We start from the raw sequence: 21,078 nt of genomic DNA, 5'->3' as shown, positions 1-21,078 counted from the left end.
CACAACATAGATGAATCTCAGAATAATGGCTAGATGAAAAAAAAAGGACATATTACCTGAATTTATTTATGAAACTGAGAGACAGCAGATCAGAGGTTGCTTGGGCAAGAGAAAGGGACTACAAATGGGTACAAGAAAGCATTAGGGAGCCAAGGGCAAGGTCACGTTCTCTTTAACTGTGGGGTTACAGTCAGAAAGTAATAAAATTCACACTTTAAATACCTAGTTTATTTTATGTCGATGATAGAGCTGTATTACAATTACAAGACCAATCATTGGAATAGAGATACAACAAAAAGAGAAACAAAGCTAAAGGATTCTTCTTTGATAACTTAACAAAACAGATTTTTAAATAGGTATAATTTAGCATTCGGAATGAAAAGAAGAAGTAACTACCACCACTCCAACCACCAATCAACCACCCTACTGTTATTATGGAGCTGTGGCTTGTGAGTTTGAACCGCTGATCCTGCAGTTAGCAGTCCAATGCTTAACTCACTTTCACCCGGGACTCCTTACCTACAAATATAGCTGATACAAAACTCAGAATAGTATGCGCTACAAACAAATCATTTAATTTTTTTCAGTAGAGAAATAAATGGAAAAATCTATAGAAAATGCAACTTGAATAACTTGGGAGGAAGTGAAAAGCTTTACAAATATCTTTAAAAGTTGAATCAGCAGGAGGGTGGAGGGAGAGAGGGGACAGATTACAAGATCTACATACGACCTCCTCCCTGGGGAAGGACAGCAGAGAAGTGGGTGAAGGGAGACGTCGGATGGTGCTAAGAAACGACAAAATAATGATTTATATACCATAGTGAATGAAGGGGGAAGTGCAGAGTGGAGACCCAAGGCCCATTTGTCGGCCACTGGAGATCCCTCACAGAGGGGTTTAGGAGAGGAGATGGGTCAGTCAGGGTGCGATGTAGTACCGATGAAGAACACAGCTTTCCCCCAGATCCTGGATGCTTCCTCCCCCAACTACCATGATCTGAATTCTACCTTGCAGGGCTGGATAGGGCAGAGGTTGTACACTGGTGCATATGGGAGCTGGAGGCACAGGGAATCCAGGGAGGATGATACCTTCAGGACCAAGGGTGTGAGGGGCGATGCTGGGAGAGTGGAGGGTGAGTGGGTTGGAAAGGGGGAACCGATTACAAGGATCCACATGTGACCTCCTCCCTGGGAGATGGACGGCAGAGAAGGGGGGGAAGGGAGACGTCGGATGGTGCTAAGAAACGACAAAATAATGATTTATATACCATAGTGAATGAAGGGGGAAGTGCAGAGTGGAGACCCAAGGCCCATTTGTCGGCCACTGGAGATCCCTCACAGAGGGGTTTAGGAGAGGAGATGGGTCAGTCAGGGTGCGATGTAGTACCGATGAAGAACACAGCTTTCCCCCAGATCCTGGATGCTTCCTCCCCCAACTACCATGATCTGAATTCTACCTTGCAGGGTTGGATAGGGCAGAGGTTGTACACTGGTGCATATGGGAGCTGGAGGCACAGGGAATCCAGGGAGGATGATACCTTCAGGACCAAGGGTGTGAGGGGCGATGCTGGGAGAGTGGAGGGTGAGTGGGTTGGAAAGGGGGAACCGATTACAAGGATCCACATGTGACCTCCTCCCTGGGAGATGGACGGCAGAGAAGGGGGGGAAGGGAGACTCCGGATAGGGCAAGATATGACAAAATAACAATCTATAAATTATCAAGGGCTCATGAGGGAGGGGGGAGCGGAGAGGGAGGGGGAAAAAAAAGAGGACCTGATGCAAAGGGCGTAAGTGGAGAGCAAATGCTTTGAAAATGATTAGGGCAAAGAATGTACGAATGTGCTTTATACAATTGATGTATGTATATGTATGGATTGTGATAAGAGTTGTATGAGCCCCTAATAAAATGTAAAAAAAGATATGACAAAATAATAATAATTTATAAATTATCAAGGGTTCATGGGGGAGGGTAACCGGGGAGTGAGGGGAAAAATGAGAAAGCAATGTTCTGAGAATGATAAGGGAAACAAATGTACACAAGTGCTTGACACAATGGACGGGTGGATGGATGGTTGTAAGTGTTGTAGGAGATCCCAATAAAATGATTTTTTTTAAAGTTGAATCAGAAGTTTTTTAAGACTCAATAACCTCCCATCTAATTTCCTCACACTGCTCCAGGTAAGAGCCTGCAACACAGGGAACTCAGGAGAGATAGGCCCCTCAGGACCAATAATGAGAACAGAGATACCAGGAGAGGAAGGCGAAGGTAGGGGGGAAGGGGGAAATCGATCACAATGATCAACATCTAACATCCCCACAGCCCCACAGGCACAACGAATAACAGAAAATGGGTGAAGGGAGATAGCGGAAGATATAAGGTATGAAAATAATAATAATTTAAAATTTATCAAGGGTTCATGAGGAAGGGAGGATGTGGGGAGGGAGGGAGGGAAGGGAAAATGAGGAGCTGATATCAAGGGCTCAAGTAGAAAACGCTTTGAAAATGATGATGACAACAAATGTACAATGTTTGAGCCCGCTGGTGCAGCTATGTCCTCAATCTATCTCAAGTCTTCCTGGGTTTGTTGTTTGGTTTTGAGACTGGAATTCAAAATTTATCTTAGGAAGAGAAGACTGGAACAAAAACAACTAATATTCTCAGAGTAGCTAAAACTGCAACAATGTGACTAACCATAAAAACGGGGTTACTGGTAATCAAAAGAAAGGAAGTCGTTGACTTGAAGGCAGCTGATTTAATCTCAATAAAGTTACTCCTTATGGTTGCCGCTCATAACCTTTGTTAATGAGCAGTCTCTGGCTCACAGGGCTTCTTGAGATTCTCCACCCAATTTGCAAAATACCTTTGGTTAGTATAAAACTTTTTCCTGTGAAAAAGGTAAAGCCCTGGTAGATGGTGAAATAAGAGCAAACCTGAGAAACATGCACCAGACTGATGCCAGACACAAAGGTAAGCATGGTACAGGGTTACAAGTGATAGGGGAATGGAAAATTCATTTCGGGGACTGACAAAGGCCATTTATCTAAAAGCATTTCCTGGTATTTCAAAAATATTTCTCCAAAGCTTCAAATGGTTCTTCTTGAGGGGCTGGTCCTTCCTGATGACATTTCCTAAGTACCTGGGCCAGAGTCCTGCCATGCTAGCTCCCGAGGAGCAACCTCGCTGTACTTCCTGTGCTTCCTCTTCCGGCGGTCCTCAGGACTTTCAATATTCACATGTGCCCATTCTTTTTCTGTCTTCCTTATTCACTGTCCAGTTTTCACACGCACACAGGTAACTGGGAATGCCATGGCTTGGGGTGGACACATCTTAGTCTTTACAGTGGCATCTTTGCCTTGTAACCCTTTAAAGAGCTCTTGTATAACAGATTTGCCTAATGCAAAACCATTTTGTAATTTTCTCCTGCTTCCATGAGTGGTGACTGTGTATCCAGGAAAAAGGAAAACCCTGACAATTTCAATCTTTTCTCTGCTTATTATGATGGAACAGCATAAGGAGCCCTGGTAGTGCTGGCAGGTAAGGGTTGAACTGTTAACCGTATAGTCAGTGGTTCAAATCCACCAGCCACTCCATGGGAGGAAAACAAGGCTTTCTGCTCCCATAAAGATTTACAAAGCTACCTATCCGGGGTAGCTAGGGGTCTGAATCAATTCCATCGCAGTGTTTTCTTGGTTCTTTAATGGGGGCAGAATGGATTGGAACTATTTTGTCAGCAAGCAGCAGCAAACAAGAGAAGCAAAAGAAGGTAAAATTATAAAGATATTGAAAAGATGGGAGAGTAGGATACAAATAGATACAAGTTTCAGGTATTTACCTGACCTGCAGATATATCCATGACTGTTGTGGAGCATACAGGGGCAAAGTTATACAAACTTCTTAAACATAACCAAACACCTTGCAGGAATGAGTCTCTGGGCTCGGGGCCTCAGGACCACAGTGTGTGGGGGCACTAAGGTTAACTGGCTTAACATAGTTAACAAGGTTCTCTATCGTAGCTTGGTAAGCAGGGGCTAGGGACTTAAAGCTGGTGAGCAGCCATCTGAGGTAGAACCATTAGTCTCTCCCTGTCCAGAGGAAGATCGAAAGACACATGGAAATCTGTAAGTCCAATTGACTACTGGGCCGCGTAAGCATCAGTCTCCAGAATGAGAAGAACCAGTTTGCGCTTCGCTCTCCCCGCCGACTGCTCTGAAAGGAACCCCATTAGAACCTCCTAGGTAAAGTAGGAGAAAATGTAGAACAGAGCTCAAAATCAAAAGAGAGAGACTAGACTTACTAGCCTGAGAGAAATGGTTGGAATCCCCCAAACTACGGTCCCCAGTCACTCTTCTGGTCTGAGAGTGAACTCATCTCAGGAGCTCAAATTTCAGTCCAACAAATTGCAGGTCTATGAAGGGAACAATAACCCTACTGGGGTGTGTGTGCACACCTCAGCATAATCAGCCATTTAAGGTCAAAAGAGCAGCATTTACCCAAGGACAGAGTTATGAAGGGTTAGAAAAGGAGAAATAGAAATGGAAAACTGGGAGGGGGTGGGACCCATGACGGCACACTGAAGGGACTGAAATGAGACGAAATGCACATGAATGGTTGAGTGTAAAACTAATGATCTGCTCGCAAAACCTTTACCTCATCACAGGAAATTGTTTTAAGAATGGAAAAGAACTACTATTTACAGATGACTGAATCATTTACATAGAATCCATAACAATCTACCCCAAAATCTTAGAAATAACATGACTTTTATCAAGGTGGCTAAATATAGGACTTTAATAATTTAGCAAGAATAGGCACTGATTTACACACAAAGAAGGGTTTGTGCGGTGTAGAGAGAATCGTGTATAGAGGATGATCTGAAGGAATTAGATAGGAAGGTGTGTAAGACAAAGGGAAGCACCAGGGGAGAGAGTGGCTCTAGATGGACATCCGCAGGACTTCTGAGAAGTACATGGCTCAGAGAGGAGGCGACAGGAGGACAGGGCTTAAGAAGAACTAAGACCAGCACTGTGACTGCAGAAATGGCAGCAGGCCATAGAATGGCAGCCCTGAGATTCTTTTCTGGAAAAATAAAGCTCTGTCAGCTGTTCTCGACCCCTTCGGTGGTGGAATGACCCTTTCACAGGGGTCGCCTAAGACGATCGGAAAACACATATTTCCGATGGTCTTAGGAACCGAGACACCGCTCCTCTATCCATCTCCAGGCGGATCCCACATGCAGATACGCCCACATACAGGTACCACGCGTGAAGACTGTTACCTATGTTATAGCACGCTTCAAGACAAAATTTCATATTATATATAATGAGAAATAAATATTTCACAATATAGAATTACAGTTTTGTGATTAATCATGCTTTCATTATGTTCGATTTGTAGCAATGAAAATATCTGCATATCTGATATTTACACGAAGATTCATAACAATAGCAAAATTACAGTTATGAAATAGCAATGAAAATAATTTCATGGTTGCGGATCACCACAACATGAGGAACTACATTAAAGAGTCATGGCATTAGGAAGGTTGAGAACCACTGCTCTATGCAGTCATGGTTTGGAGAGCATACAAGATTAAGGTTTTGTTAGATGGATGTGAAGGAAGCCTGGTGGCCTAGTAGGTAATGTGTTGGGCTGCTAGCCACAAGGTCAGGAGTTTGAACCCTCTAGTTGATCCTCAGGAGAAGGGTGGTTTTCCACTTTCATAAAGATATAAAATCGCCATGAGTCAGAATTTTCTCAGTAGCAGTGCGTTTGATTTGGTTTTGGGTTGGGTGGGTATAACAGACTGTAGGCAGTGTTAGGTGAATACAGGCCTGAGAATGGCTGAATTGCTGACCCACAGAGTCTAGCCTGGACAGGAACGGAAGGTAAATATTAGAGATGATTAGAGAAAATGAAGGATTTCTAGAAACTCAGCGGATGTTAGAGAATAATGGAGTTGGTAAACTGGGAGTCTTTGAGAGATGAATTTCACTGGAATTATCCAGAATCTACTGGTAGGTGGTTAAAAAGAATTCCATAGAGCTAACTCAATAGCTAGAGTTTCCTTGTGATATACGGATCTCACACTAGTGAAATGCAATCTTTACTCCCCATGATTATGACACAAGTAGCTTCCGACAAAGGTCCGCGCTCACTTGCCTCTTCTATTCTTGGGGGGAAATCTTGAAACAACATTTCAGTACCGATTATCTTCTTTCAATTATAATGCAAGATTTAGAAGGCTAGATAAAATGGATTATTAGTATCTAGGTTATTTGAAGCATAGCTAACAGACTAGACAAGTAATTTATAGGTAAATTTCAGATATAGAGAACTTTAATAACAATACTTCTTATAATTTGGAAAAAACAGGCTGCCCACCCACTGCCAATGAGTTGACTCCAAAGAGGCTCCAGAAGTCACTCTTTTAGATGCTACAGGCATTAACGTCTGGAGTGATCACACCAATCAATCCTGAAATCTCACACCACCTGGAAGGCAAACTGTTCATATATTCAGTGTCTGCATGGTTGCTGCTGACCTAAGCATAGTGCAGTTTGTACCCTACGAAAGAGGCCCTGAGACAGGCATGGGGTAGAGGGGTGGGCTAATTCTTTCACAATGCCTGTGCAGAGTCTGGCAGTGATGAAAGGCTAGAAAAATCATGAAAGGCCCTTTTATAACCAGTGTGAATGTAGAGCACAGAGGCACAGTCAGATGACCTACTTAGGGCTCTGCTTTTACTGATGAGAATTCATTCACATTCCAGATAAGTCTCTTTCTAGAAAAAGAAAACTTTACATAATGGTTGAGAAAATTAAGATACACGGAGCATAACTCTTCAAGTTCCAATCTCTCTTTCTTCAGTCGCAGCTCAAATCATAGAATCTGTGGCCGGAGACAGAATATAACTTCCTAAAGGCTCTGGGAGGTATGCTCATTGTAACAGAGTATTCTCTGATTGTTGTTGGGCTCTGAGGAAATTTAATTTCGGTAATTCATCCATCAGATCAGAAATTTGAGCTAACAATAGATGGTTGGTAGCCTTCACAGAGCAATTGCTCCTGCCTAGGAGCTTCTCCTGTATCGTTCTCATCAGCCTGGTCTCAAAAACTGCTAGTTAGTCCTAGTAGGACCACTGTCTCAGTCCCCCACTCCAGATATTCCACTCGACATTTCACTATTAGAGCAGCTTCTAGACTAACTGCATATTTGTTCACCTATCAATTATAATCAGGACTCCGTGTTCCATGTCCACTATGCTCACATGACCTACCCAGCGCCTACCAGAGTGCCCCACGTATGAAAGATGCTCCATGAGTGGACCATGAGGCAGAATGTAACACAGAGCCACCTGCCTCTTGGAATTGAGGAATACTTCCTATCTCAACAATGGACTGTATGGAATTCAGGGAAGCTAAATCACTCGAAGATCTTTTGTATAGAACTCCGTGTTACTCTGGATTGACTAGAGAAAGAAATCCAGACACTCATATGTGTGTAAGAGAGTGCTTTATACCAAAGAGCAACTGTACATTAGAAAACACCCCAGCCCAGATCAAGTCCTTAAGTCCAATATTAATCCAAATAGCCAATATTAGTCCATAAATTCCTCTTCAGACTGATGCCGAAGGCAAGAAGATCACAGGCCGGGGGGTGAAAAGTTTTGTGGATCCAATGGCAGTAGAAGCATCTCCAGGGCTCTGGCTGCCATCAGTGGGGTTCCATTTGGCTTGCCAAAAAGAAGATGAAGACAGAGAGAGAGAATGTGTCCCACCTCCAGGGAGGAAGAGAAGTTCCCAGAATCCTCATGAGAAAGTCATGCCCACAGAAGGCATCATCAGGCCGTTTGATAGGCTAAATTCCACCCCTTCATTGTTAATATCAAGTTGACATGAGATTATGTAACTTCCACAAACTCCATTTCTCCTTTTTCTAGTATTATTTTCTTTTCTTTTTCATTTTAATTCTGACCTGAACTTTAAAACCATCTACTGGGCTTTGGATTCATCAAAGAATAAATTTATACACCTCTTAAACTGATCTATCTGAAATAGGAAACATAGGGTAAAAAATTCAAAATAGATCTGTAAAGAATCTATATACTGACAAATACATATTTCCTTTTCTCTTTCCACATATATGACAGTATGAGTGGGCTTCAAAAAGTTTGTGGAAATATTCCATTATCTTGTAATTCCATTTTCCCATAAACTTTCAAAGCCTTCTCTTATATCATACACATGATGAGAAACCTTGCTTTTTTGGCCATTTAATGTGTCTTAATTACTAGTATATAAAAAATGGCTTCATTCTCTAAAATCTATATTCCATGCTATGAAACACAACTTCTATCTGTCCTCTACTGACATTTAAATACATTCTCACCCTTTGTTTATACAACGTTGCAATAGGAAACATCATACACACAGGTCATCTCATATCTACATAAATCTATTTGTAGAATAAGCTCATTATAGTAGACTAGAGCAGTGGTTCTCAATCTGTATGTAGATCACGACCCCTTTGGGGGTCGAACAACCCTTTCACCGAGGTTGCCCGATTCATAACAGTAGCAAAATGACAGGTATGAAGTAGCAACGAAAATAATGTTATGGTTGAGAGGTCACCACAACATGAGGACCTATATTAGAGGGTCACAGCAATAGGAAGGTTGAGAACCACTGCACTAGAGGGTATGTACATTTGCTAATTAAAAAAAAACAAAACACTGTCTAAAGAGGATATACCAATGTACTGTCCATCAGCTTATGGGAGTGTCAATGTCCTTGGCCAAGGCTGTATGCTAAAGGTAATCTTTATCAACTGTGAAAACGGCCTCTCAACAGTGACTTTAATTTTTTCTCAAAGATCTTGTACATTTCTCGAAAAGCTTCTTTCTAAGTATTTCCCCTTTTGTTTCTTCTGTTCTCTCATTGAATTAGTTGTGCATACAACAATCACAGTTTTGAATATCTACTTTTTTTTAATCTTTCTTCTTTCATTTGCAGTCTTTTAAAAAATACTCTTTTATAGAGTATTTTTGTGGCCAGTCTTAACCAAAACTAGGTGCTGTGTTTTTCAACTTTTGTATCTTATTTTTACATTTTTAATGCTATTACATTTTAACTTAGTTTTAAACACTCTTATAATGTCCTAACTATATTAATATAGATTAAACATTTAACCTCCCCGCTCTCATCCTTCTTAAATGTGTTCTCTAACCTCATGCAGAAAGCTCAGATTGCCGTGTTCAGCAAAAGCGCATACTATATAGATGGAAACTGGCCATTCTCTCTGCCACCCTTGCTCCTGGCCATTCTCTCTGCCACAATGAATCCCTCACACCAAAAGAAGGAAACTCTTCAAAGAACCTTATGCCTCGGTAACTTAGGAGTGCATTCCCACAAGGGCCAATTACTTATCGAACCTGGGCCATAATTACGGATCTGCTATGACCTAGTGTCTGTATAAAGAACTGCATTTAACAGTATCAACAACAGAAACGTAAGGAAAATGTCTTGATTTATTTTGTGAACCTAGAATTATTTTGCTTAATAAGTAATTACTTTATTTAATAAATACTTACTCAGTATATACTATATTTGCTGGGCAAACAGTGATGAGAAATTAAGAGCCTTAAGTTTATGGAGTTGATAGTCTAGTAGAGATCCTAGACTAACTCTGAGAAACGGTTTCTAAGAATGTTGAATTATGTAATTTAAACAGTGAGGACACAAGAGAAGTAGGACCTGAAGACACTGGCAGATTAAGAAAACTATGAAAAACTACTAAAACCACAAGTAACCTTTGAAAAGAAAACTTTCCGCTAAGGACATCGCTGGTTGACAAAGACGCTGAGCCTCGAGCTCTGGGCGGAACTCCTAACAGCCCCACTGCAGCTGCTATAACACCATGGTGTCTTATTTGAGCGGGGAGTCCCAGAACTATACCCTAATAGCAATAAAGTCAGCCTGCCTTTGCCTGTGTGAGGTCTCTAAAAACAACAACAAAACTCACTACCATCAAGTCGATTCTGTCTCATGGCAAACCTACACAAAAGGGCAGAGCTTTGGCGGTATTGAGATGTTGCCCATTTAATTTCTTATTCATAACAAGTGCTTTTTCTTTCTTTCCTTTGTTAGATTTGTCAGTGGTTTATCAATTTTCTAAATCCTCTTGATGAACCAACTTCTTGTCTTGCTGATTTTTCTAATTTTTTTTCCTGAGTCACTTATTTCGGCTCTAGTGTTCATGAGTTCTCTTCTTCTGGTGGTTGGGGGCTTGTTTTGCTGGTTATATTCTAACTGTAGGTACTGTATTGATTGTGGGTCATTCTTTTTTGATGAAAGCACTTGTTGCTGTAAATTGCCCTCTGAGATCCATTTTTGCTGTATCCTAAAATTTGGGGCATGCTATATTTTTCTTTTTTTTAAATACTTTATTGGGGGCTCTTACATCTTTTATCACAATCCATACATTGCTCCAATGTGTCAGGCATATTTTCAGTTATGCCGCCATCATCATTTCAAAGCATTCTCTTCCCACTTGAGCCCCTGATATCAGCTCCCCATTTCTTCCCCCTCCCTCCCTCACTCTCCCTCTCTCACGAACTCTTGATGAGTTATAGATTATTTTTCCCACATCTTACATCATCCTTCGTCACCCCTCACCCACGTTTCCGTCATTCGTCCCACTGGGAGGGGTTCTATTGACCCTTGTGACCAGTCCCCGGTAGCTCTGCTCTCCTTGGGCATGTTACATCTTCATTCTCATTTGTTTCGAAGAGCCAAAATGGCACTCTTCTTAAGTTACCCGGTGGTTTTAAGTAAAGTGTTGTTCAATTTCCACATAATTTATTCATTTTTGTTTTATCTTCCTATTACTGATTTTGAGAAGAGATCAAGGAGTGATTACTTGTATTATTTACTTTTGTATCTTTGTGGATTTCCTTTCCAGCTAATCGCAAAAATGTGTATTAAAATCTATTATAGGCTTGACATAATGGATGGGTGTATTTGTGATAGGAGTTGCACGAGCCCCCAATAAAATGACTTAAATAAATAAATAAACATTCAAAAACAACAACCAAAAAAAAAAAAAAAAAGAGCAGAGCTGACCCTCTGGGTTTGGGAGACTGCAACTCTATGGGAGTAGAAAACGTCATCTCTCTCCAGCAGAGCTGCTAGTGGTTTCAAATTACTGACCTTGCAGTTAGCAGCCTAATATGTAACCACTATGTCACTGAGGCTCCTTGTAGGGCCTAGAGTCCCACATAAAATAGGATTAATATCCCAGACTCTAAGTCCCAGACCTTGAGGCATCTGCCAGAAACAAATGTGAATCCTCTTGTGTTAGTCTGGGTTGACTAGAGAAACAAATCCAGTGTGTGTAGGAGCTTTCTATCAAAGAGTAATTGCCTATTAAGAAAGCATCCCAGCCCAGTCCAGATCAAGTCGGTAAGACCAATGTTAGCCCATGTCTGACACCAGTCTATAAATTCCTCTTCAAACTCAATCAACATATGCAATGATGCCGAATGGAGGACGATCACGGGCCCATCAGTGGGCGGAAAGTCTTGTGGATCCAGTGAAGGTGGAAGCATCTCAGCATTGGCGTGGGTCTCTATGTGGCTCCTCCAGCTCCAGGGCTCTGGCTCCACCAATGTAGCTTCATATGGACTGTCAACAGGAACGTCTCATAGCAAGAGTATGTGTCCCGCCTCCAGGGAAGAAGACAGGAGTTCCTAGAACCCTCAGGAGAAGGCCATGCCCACAAAGATGCCTCATTGGCTATGATCTGATTGACAGGCTAGACTCCACCCCCACACTTCAAGTTGACACAAGATTATGTAACTGCCACACCTCTCTAGAAAAAGCTATCACCCTACCTTTCACATTATTTCTACAATTTTAAAAGTACAATGTTTGGTCTATGTACAAGACAACATGAGGATCAATGAAAAATAGACAAGAACCATTCTAAGGCATTAAAAATCAGTACCATAAGAAAATTTGATCACAGAGTTAAGAAAAAAACCAAAATCCCTAAGTTAGAGGAAAAGAATTAATGTTAAAGAGGAGTAACAACTCAGAAAAGGAGGGTGAGACTGGCCACCCAACATAACCAACATCGGAGAGTGGCACATGTTAAAATTGCACATATTGAAATGGTATGTTTTTGCTATGTACATACATGTTTTCAGCAAGAGGTGAGGGAGAAGGGGGGGGACATAACAAGGATCTACATATAACCTCCTCCCTAGGAGATGACCAGCGGAGAAGTGGGTAAAGGGGGACATTGGACGGTGTAAGATAAGACAAAGTAATAATAATGTATAAATTATCAAGGGTTCATGGGGGAGTGGGGTGTGGGGAGGGAGGGGAAAAATGAGGCGTGGATACCAGGGACTCAAGTAGAAAGCAAATGTTTTGAGAATGATGAGGGAAACAAATGTACAGGAGTGCTTAACACAATGGATGAAAGTGGAGAAAGAGTTGTATGAGCCCCAAATAAAATGATTTAATAATAAAAAATAATAATAATTCACTAAGAGGTAAAAAAGAAGGCCTACCCAATGACCACCATGTGATTTTAGAATTTACAGAATAAAGAAAATTTTCCACAGAAGGGGAAATAAGTCGCCTACAAGGGGGAAAAAAATTAGATGATCTTTTCATTTCACACAAGTAATAATGGATGCCCAAAGGCACCAGAACAATGACTTAAAAGTTCTGAGTGAAAACAACCTTCCCATCTAGAATTCTATACTCAACCAAATCATCATTCCATCTATAAGGAAAAAGAAACATATGAGAGTGAAAGCTTATCTGCCAAGTACTTTTCTCTCAAGATTTGATTCATTTGAGAATGAATGCTGCTAAATAACTTTAAAAGGTCTAGAGAAGAGGGTCGTTGACAAGATGGATCTACGCAGCGGCTACTGTAAAGATAGGGCCGTGCTTCACTCTGATGTGAAACTATGGTCGCTATGAATCAGAACCCATTCGACAGCAATGAAACTAAACATAGTTTCTAAAATGCCAAGAATTCCACTACTAAGTACAATTATGTGCAGCATAATGTCCCTTTGGGAAATTTCCAACTACATATACATCTGACTGAATATTATGTCCATGACCTTCAGCTTCCATAAAGCCTATTACCGTATATACTTGAGTATAAGCCAACACGAATATCAGCCGAGGCACCTAATTTTACCACAACTGCATTAAAAATGTGCTGAAAACTTGGCTTATACATGAGGATATACGGCATATAAAAAAATCAAGGCGCATACAATAGTTTGTAATACCAAACGGACATTACTTTGCAGAGTTCATCACAACGTGATTATGAGTATTCCTGAATTACTATGCTCCAGCTGTTTTACTGCACCTACAAGTGTTCCGTTAATATTTTTAATGCATAAATAAGTACACTACATACCATATCCTAAGAAAAACATTTGACTGATGGTAGACAAGAATAGTACCTAATTTTTCCAGTTTACATAAAAATGTGTCTTATAAAAGGAACATTCCTTTGTAATCACGAGACTGCGCTTATATAATAAGATATTAGCAAAATATCGACATCATAGAGGTCAAGTACACACAAAGCAATGATGGGTATTAAACAACAACATATGAGAAATGACCACATACGTCTACACAAAGACTTACACAGGAATGTTCACTGCAGCTTTATTTACACTAACCAAAAAATGGAAAGAAACAAGTGCCGTATATACTCGAATATAAACCGACCAGCGTATAAGCCGAGGTATCTAATTATGACCTGGGAAACCAGAAAAACTGATTGACTCGAGTATAAGCCTAGGGTAGGAAATGCAGGACGTGAATTAACACAGAGACCAGAGGGGAGAGACGGAGCGCAGCCACAGACACATCCTTACCAGTTCAGCTGCCGGCAAGTGAATCACTACGGGTGCTTCTGTGAATTGGAGCCATCCACGTCATAGGACAGCTCTGATTGGTTAGATGTGAGTAAACAGACATTCAAAGCCCTGCAGTGTCAGCGGGGCTTTGAATGAACAGTGGATGTTACACCTCGCTGGGGGACCACTGACCCATGTATAAGCCAAACCCCAGTTTTTCAGCACATTTTTTGTGCTGAAAAAATTGGCTTATACACGAGTATATACGGTAAGTGAATACATCAACTGTAATAGTTACGCAACCGAATTCTACTCAGCAATAATATTACTACTGAGAACACACAAGGTGGGTGCATGTCACAGATACAATGTCAAATGAAAGGAGCCAGACACACAAAATGATGTGTATGTTCCATTTTTAAAAGGATGTGGGGAGAGAAACAGGGAATCATCTACAATGACTGGTGCATAACCCTGTCCCCACCCCTGGGGGAGACAAACAACAGAAACGAGGGCAAAGGGAGACAGTAGCTGGGGTGAGATATGAAAATAATTTTAAATTTTCAGAGGTCCATGGGTGGGGGAGGTGGGGAAAAAAGAGGAGCTCATACCAAGTGCTCAAGCAGAAAGAACATGTTTAGAAATGATGGCAACTTATGCACACATGTTTGATCTTTTTTTTTTTCCAAAAGGATGTGTGCTCAATTATCAGGTATAACTAAACTGATGATAGAAGTGAGGTTAGTGGTTCTTCAGCACCAGATGGGAAGTAGGACTACAAGGAGACACGGGCGAGCTGTAAAGGTAGTACTATTTATTTATCTAGGTATATTCCTACATAAAACTCCATCGACATGTAATGTTTAAGAGCTATGATTTTTACAATGAGCATGTTCTATTAAAAAATGATATAACGATCTAGAGGAAGGCACATTTAACTTTAAAATAAACTGTTAATAAATGCTTAATGCCAAATGTGGTGAAGAAAGCTGATGGTGCCCGGCTATCAAAAGTCTGGGGTCTTAAAGGCTTGAAAGTAAACAAGCAGCTATATAGCTCAGAAGCAACAAAGCCCACATGGAAGAAGAACACCAGCCTGTGTGACCATGAGCTGTGGTAGAGGGATCGGGTATCAGGCATCATCAGAACAAAAAATCAAATAATAGTGAATGAGAGGGGGAGTACAGAGTGGAGCCCCAAAGCCCATTTGTAGGCCACTGGACATCCCCTTACAGAAGGGTCTAAGGGAGAAGAAGAGCCAGTCAGGGTGCGATTTATCAACGATGAAACATACAACTTTCCTCTAGTTCCTAAATGCTACCCCACCCCACCCCAATCATGATCCGAATTCTACCTTGCAAGTCTGGCTAGACCTCTTACCCCACTATCACGATCCCAATTCTACCTTACAAATATGGCTAAGCCAGAGGATGTACACTGGTACAAATAGGAAGTGGAAACACAGAATCCAGGGGGGATGATCCCTTCAGGACCAGTGGTGTGAGTGGCGATACTGGGAGGGTGGATGGAGGGTGGGTTGGAAAGGGGGAACCAGTAACAAGGATCTATATGTGACCTCCTCCCTGGGGGACGGACAACAGAAAAGTGGGTGAAACCAGACATCGGACAGGGCAAGATATGGTAAAATAATAATTTATAAATCATCAAGGGTTCATGAGGGAGGGGGTAGCGGGGAGCAGGGAGGGAGGGCAAAAATGAGGAACTGATGCCAGGGCCTTAACTGGAGAGCAAATATTTTGAGAATGATGAGGGCAATGAATGTACAAATGTTCTTTACACAATTGATGTATGTATGGATTGTGATAAGAGTTGTATGAGCCCCTAATAAAATGATCAAAATAAATGCTTATTCCTCAGAACTGAGAAAAAGAGTGGGGGTGGGGAGGTGCAGGGGGGAGGTGGGCACACAAAATTCAAGCCATTTTCATAATTGAAAAAAGTCAAGATGTACTGTCCTGAAAAAAAATTTGTAAGCAATACAAAAAGGGTGGAATAGTGAAACTATTAATTCAATTTTATTTTTAATTTGTGTTTTTCCTAACAGTGAAGTTTCAAATGTTTTGATAAACTGCCTGCATAGGACCTTTGCCTATTTTTCTACTAGGCTTGTCACTTTTTTTTTTGTCTTGTCACTTTTTTCTTTTTTTCACAAGAGAAAAGCTTGTAGTTAGTTCAGGGATCATTTGCTGGCCCTTAGGAGCGTTTTCCAGTCCATTCTGTTGGGGCACCACGCCCTGGCCCCAAAGTCCACTTTCAGCATTCCCTGGGGACCTTGCCACTCCATTCCCTTGCTGTTCCGCTGCACTCCCCCAGTGATTTGCCTCGGTGTGGTGGGATCAAGTCAGGTGCAATTCCCACACTGTGTCTCCGGTGCTGTCCCCTGTATCGCCCTTAGTCACTGAGGGGCATCATGTCTCATAGTGGGGCCAGCCATGTTGTTCTCTCTGTGGACTGGCTGCTCTACTCAGGAACATCATCATCACGGCCTGGTGGGCCAGGCTGTGCTCCACTCTCTCCTCCTGCCCCTTCATCTGCTCCTGTGTGCTCTGATCAAATATGTCCATCTCCCAGAGCTGCAGAGTCAATGTCGTCCTTTGGAACAAATTCTTTTCGGGGCACTTTTCTTATAAATATGTATAGTTCCATCTATACTGAGGACACTAACGTCTTCTTCTAAGTGTTGCTTTTTTTTTTTTTTAGTTTGTCTTTAAATCTGCTAATGGTATAATTTCTTAATGTGATCACTTTTAATTTTAACTTGATCATTCTTATCCTTTATTATTTCTGGCTGATGGTAATATTAAGTAGCATTTTCCACACATTGAAATTTTAATATACTTTTGTCTCTTTCCCCCCCCCCACATATGCATATTACAATTTTTCAACTATATCCCTTAAACGAATGTATAGCTCCACATTACTCCCTTAAAAAGAAGCTTCTGGAAGGGATACTGTAGACCCACAGGATTGTCTTAAAAATCAAGGCTTTTGAGTGTGTGTGTGTGTGTGTGTGTGTGTGTGTGTGTGTGTGTGATCAATATGCTGTCCAGGAATATGAGAAAGTAAATATTTTACACGGTATCAGCATAGATTCTCTCAGTCTCGATATTTTTATTTGAATTTCTTTGATTATCCATAATATAAACACATTAAAAATTTTTATTATCCATTTGTGTGGCCTTACATCATGTGTCTCATGTCTATTACTCATTTAAAAGCATGGTTTCTCAGCCTCAACATTACTGCCAATTTGGGACAGATATCTCTGTTGTGGACAGCTGTTAGCACTAGACAACCAAATGTGTTTCCATATATTGCCCAACTCCCCTACCCCCAGGGGGCAAAATCATCTTCCTAGTTGAGGACTGTTGGTCCACAGGGTCTCCTGTGCTTTTCTTGATTTGTTAGAGTTCTAAATTGCAACCCTTTGTAAAATATCCACTGCCATCAACTGTAGAGCTTCCAAGGCCATAAATCTTTACAAAAGCAGACAGTCGGTCTCCTCTTTCTCTGATGGAGCAGCTGGTGGGTCAGAACCACTCACCTTGCTATTAGCAATTCAATGCCTAACTCACAGCACCACTGGGATCCTTGTTACACATGTTTTTACCCAGTGCATTATGCCTGACAGTATCCCTCATACATTAATGGGGGGGATAATCCCACTGCTGAAAGAAATTATAGAAGATCTCAATAAATACAAAGATATCCATGTTCACAGATTGAAAGACTTAATTAATGTTGGTATGATGTTAATACTACTGAAAACCATCTATAAATTCAACACAATCCTTATCGAAACTCCAACAGCCTTTTCCTTGCAAGGGGTTCCAAATAAAAGCACATTGTTTAAAAAAAAAAAAGTTGGAGGACTCACACAGTAGAATTTCAAAGCATACTACAGAGAGCTGTAGTAATCCAAAAGGAAATACTGGTATGCCATGCATATGAATCAAGATGATAGAACGGAGAGTCCAGGAACAAACCCGGTCAACTGATTTAACAAGGGTGCCAAACCCATTCAATAGGGTGAATTCTCCATCTTAAACAAATGGTGATAGGGCTAGATTTTCACAGGAAGTATGAAGATGCGTTCCTTTCCCACACCATATAAGAAAATTAACTTAAAATGGGTCTACCGCCTGAATATAAGGGAAAAATCACCTCAACTTAAAATGTAATAAATGGTAAAGTTAAGTTATAAAATTTAGATTTTCCTTTATAAGATCCTTAACATTGCACATAAGACTGAAGACAGACAGTCTGGGTCATGAATTTCCAACTTATGGACAATGCCTAGCTGCCCTTTAATGTTATGCAAATTTCCCTCCATTTGAGAAGCTGGAACCAATCCCTCCACGCAGCAAATTCTGTATCACAAGTGCCTGCACTTGCTGCATTTTGAAATCATTTCAATGGCTCTCTGCCTTTTCTTGCACTTAAAAACCACGGCTATGTTTATTCAACTCCGTGTGGCTCTACAAGCAGACTTGAGCCATCGCACAGGGCTTCCATGGCTGCAAACCTTTACAGAACTACACGGTCATCTCTTACTCCCACAGAAGGGCTGGTGAGTTCAAAGCACCTACCATCTGATTGGTCAGCAGCGGAGCATTTCAGCCCTGTGCCACGAGGGCACCTTTCTCTCACACTGAAGTACAGTTAAGGGAGAACTCTACGGGCCCATTCTGACTGACCAATTTGTAAAAGCCCAGAAGTGGATCTCCTTTGAAGCCCTGGAACTGCTTGAATTGTATTATTTGATTTTCTCAGTGCATGAGTTCTTTAACAAGGATGTATTATTGGGATCATGGTGCTTCCCTCACAGCAGAAGGGCAGAGCTGTACCCCCACAGATTTTGGTCTCTTTCTCTCTCTTTTTTAAGTCCTGGTTCATGACTAGCTTGAGAACCAGAGTCTTAGAGAATGGTTGGTAAAAAATCATAATGGATTAGGTACTCTTTGAAGTAAAATAGAGATGGAAAGAATTTGACCTTAGCTTTGTTTTGTAAGGACACAACAAGCCTGGGTGGACACAGGCTCCTCCGTTTTGGTTTACTTCCCTTACCTTAGTTATTTGAACTGCATCATCCATCACCACTCATTGGAATTCCATAAATACCTTTTTCTAGTTGTGCCACCTGCAACAACAATACACAAAAACCTTTTAGACAGATTAAAAACAATTCTATTTAAACACCATGTGTATGCATTGTTCCCAGGAAAAGAAGTACAATTTAGCAAGGTGTTGCATAAAGCCCAGAGGCCATACTACAAAGTCCAATTTTCAACAGTTCGTTCAGATCACTGAAAGTTCATGAGAACAGAAGTCAACGAGATTACGTCTTCCCGGTAGGGGTAGGATAGAACATCATTCCTTTATCCTGAAATTTGGGATTATCTCATTGCAGGATGGGTTTCCATTTCACTGGTTTCCATTTCACTGCTCTCAATCAGAGGAGATTCTGCCCCTTTGGAATCATCTGGCAGTGCCTGAAGGTAGTTTTATTATGACAAACCAGGGGTGGGATGGGATGCAGAGGATACAGCCTATAAACATCCAGAGGGTAGAGGCTGGAGATGCTGCCAAACATCCTCCAAATCACAGTACAGCACCCTACAACTAAGAATGAGTGGGCCCAAAATGTCAACTATGCAGAGGTTGGAAAACCTTTCATTAGGTAGTCAGAAGACTCATTAGCCAAATTGACTGATGCCAAATCTATGAAATTCTGTAAACCACTATTTTTTGCTTAAAAAAGATGAAATTTCAATTAAATATTCTCTCCCTAATTATTAAGATATAAAAATAATTAAATGCCTAATAAAATATCTAATATTTAAGAATACACAATAGGCTAGATATCATGCTAAGTGTTTTTATGTGTCCTACCCCATGTAACCCTCAAAACAGCCCAAGACAAACACTATTATTATCCCCATTATTCAGATGAATAAACTCATGCGATGAGATCTGCTCAAAGTCACAAAGTAGTAAATGGCTGTGGCAGTTACATAATCTCTGTCAACTTGAGCAAAGGGGTAGAGTCTAGACTGTCAATCAGGTCATAGCCAGTAATGCCTCTGTGTGGGCATGGCCTCCTTAGGATTCTGGGAACTCCTGTCTTCCTCTCTGGAGGTGGGACACACACAAACACACACACTGTTTCATCTTCCTGCTGACAAGACACATGGAGCCACTCTGATCTCAGCCAGAATTCAGAGAGCTGGAGGAGACACGTGGAGACCCACGTCAGCACTGAGATGCTTCCACTGCCATTGGATCCACAAGACCTTCTACCCACTGGCCTGCGATCTTCCTACATTTGGCATCATTGCATGTGCTGTGTGAATCTAAAGAGGAATTTATAGATTAGTATTGGATATATGAGCTAATATTGGACTTATGGACTTGATATGGATTGGGCTGGGTTGTTTTCTCAATATACAATTTCTTTTATATAAAGCTCTTTTTTATACACATGATTGTCTATGAATTTGTTTCTCTATTCAACCTGGACTAACACAATGGCAGAGCCAGGATTTGAACCCAATCAGTGTGATTCCAGAGCTCTCCTTCTTACCACATCCACCCACTTTCCACAAAGAACTGAGTTCACCACATCCTCAATTCACAGCTCACTCACTACACACCTTATGAGAGACTGTGGGTCAGGAGCTGCAGTGCAATGGATTGCTATTATGTGGCCTTTCTAGCCATGGTTTTGAAACCCCCACCAAATGGTTGTTGGAGCAATGCAAATAAGGTGCTTGTCACCCACCAAAGGGATAGGACAGCTTATTAATAATGCAAATAAGGTACACTGCATCTGGTGGGTGTTAGACCAGACAGGTAAGGTATAGGGGACCCTCAAGAGGGGACTGGTCAGTTTAGACATCCCAACTAGGTTCAAACTGAACCTTCCCAGAGTCAGACAGGGGCACCTCACTATCACCAAGAAGAGACAGGAGAGAAACACTAAAACCCCTAACCCCAGGAGACAGAATGACACTGAGCTATGACACTGGAGATGGCACAAGGCGGTGAGAAGTGGTGGCAGAGAAATGATGGCAGCAGAACCAGAGACCAGCATGAGACGGCACAGTAGGCTTTCTAGTCCAGGGAACAAGATGGTGACAGTGGGTGTGCCAACCCATGG

The 21,078-nt window shown here is 41.4% G+C and overlaps 1 protein-coding gene across 3 annotated transcripts in view; it reads right to left on the bottom strand.

The window, feature by feature from the left end:
• The window catches only part of PTPRA (protein tyrosine phosphatase receptor type A), a 144,217-nt gene that overhangs the window by 71,696 nt on the left and 51,443 nt on the right, over positions 1-21,078 (bottom strand). For all 3 annotated transcript variants that reach the window (XM_075563909.1, XM_075563907.1, XM_075563908.1), the window contains exon 2: positions 18,987-19,059. Coding sequence is in view for 2 of the 3 variants with exons in the window: in XM_075563907.1 (XP_075420022.1) it covers positions 18,987-19,013 (27 nt within the window). In the remaining variant the exon portion in view is untranslated. The remainder of the gene's footprint in view (positions 1-18,986; positions 19,060-21,078) is intronic.

This window comes from Tenrec ecaudatus, chromosome 12 (assembly GCF_050624435.1).
Source record: "Tenrec ecaudatus isolate mTenEca1 chromosome 12, mTenEca1.hap1, whole genome shotgun sequence".
Lineage (NCBI taxonomy): Eukaryota > Metazoa > Chordata > Mammalia > Afrosoricida > Tenrecidae > Tenrec > Tenrec ecaudatus.
The sequence above is the reverse complement of the archived record's forward strand: the minus strand, read 5'-3'. Positions and strand labels throughout refer to the sequence as shown.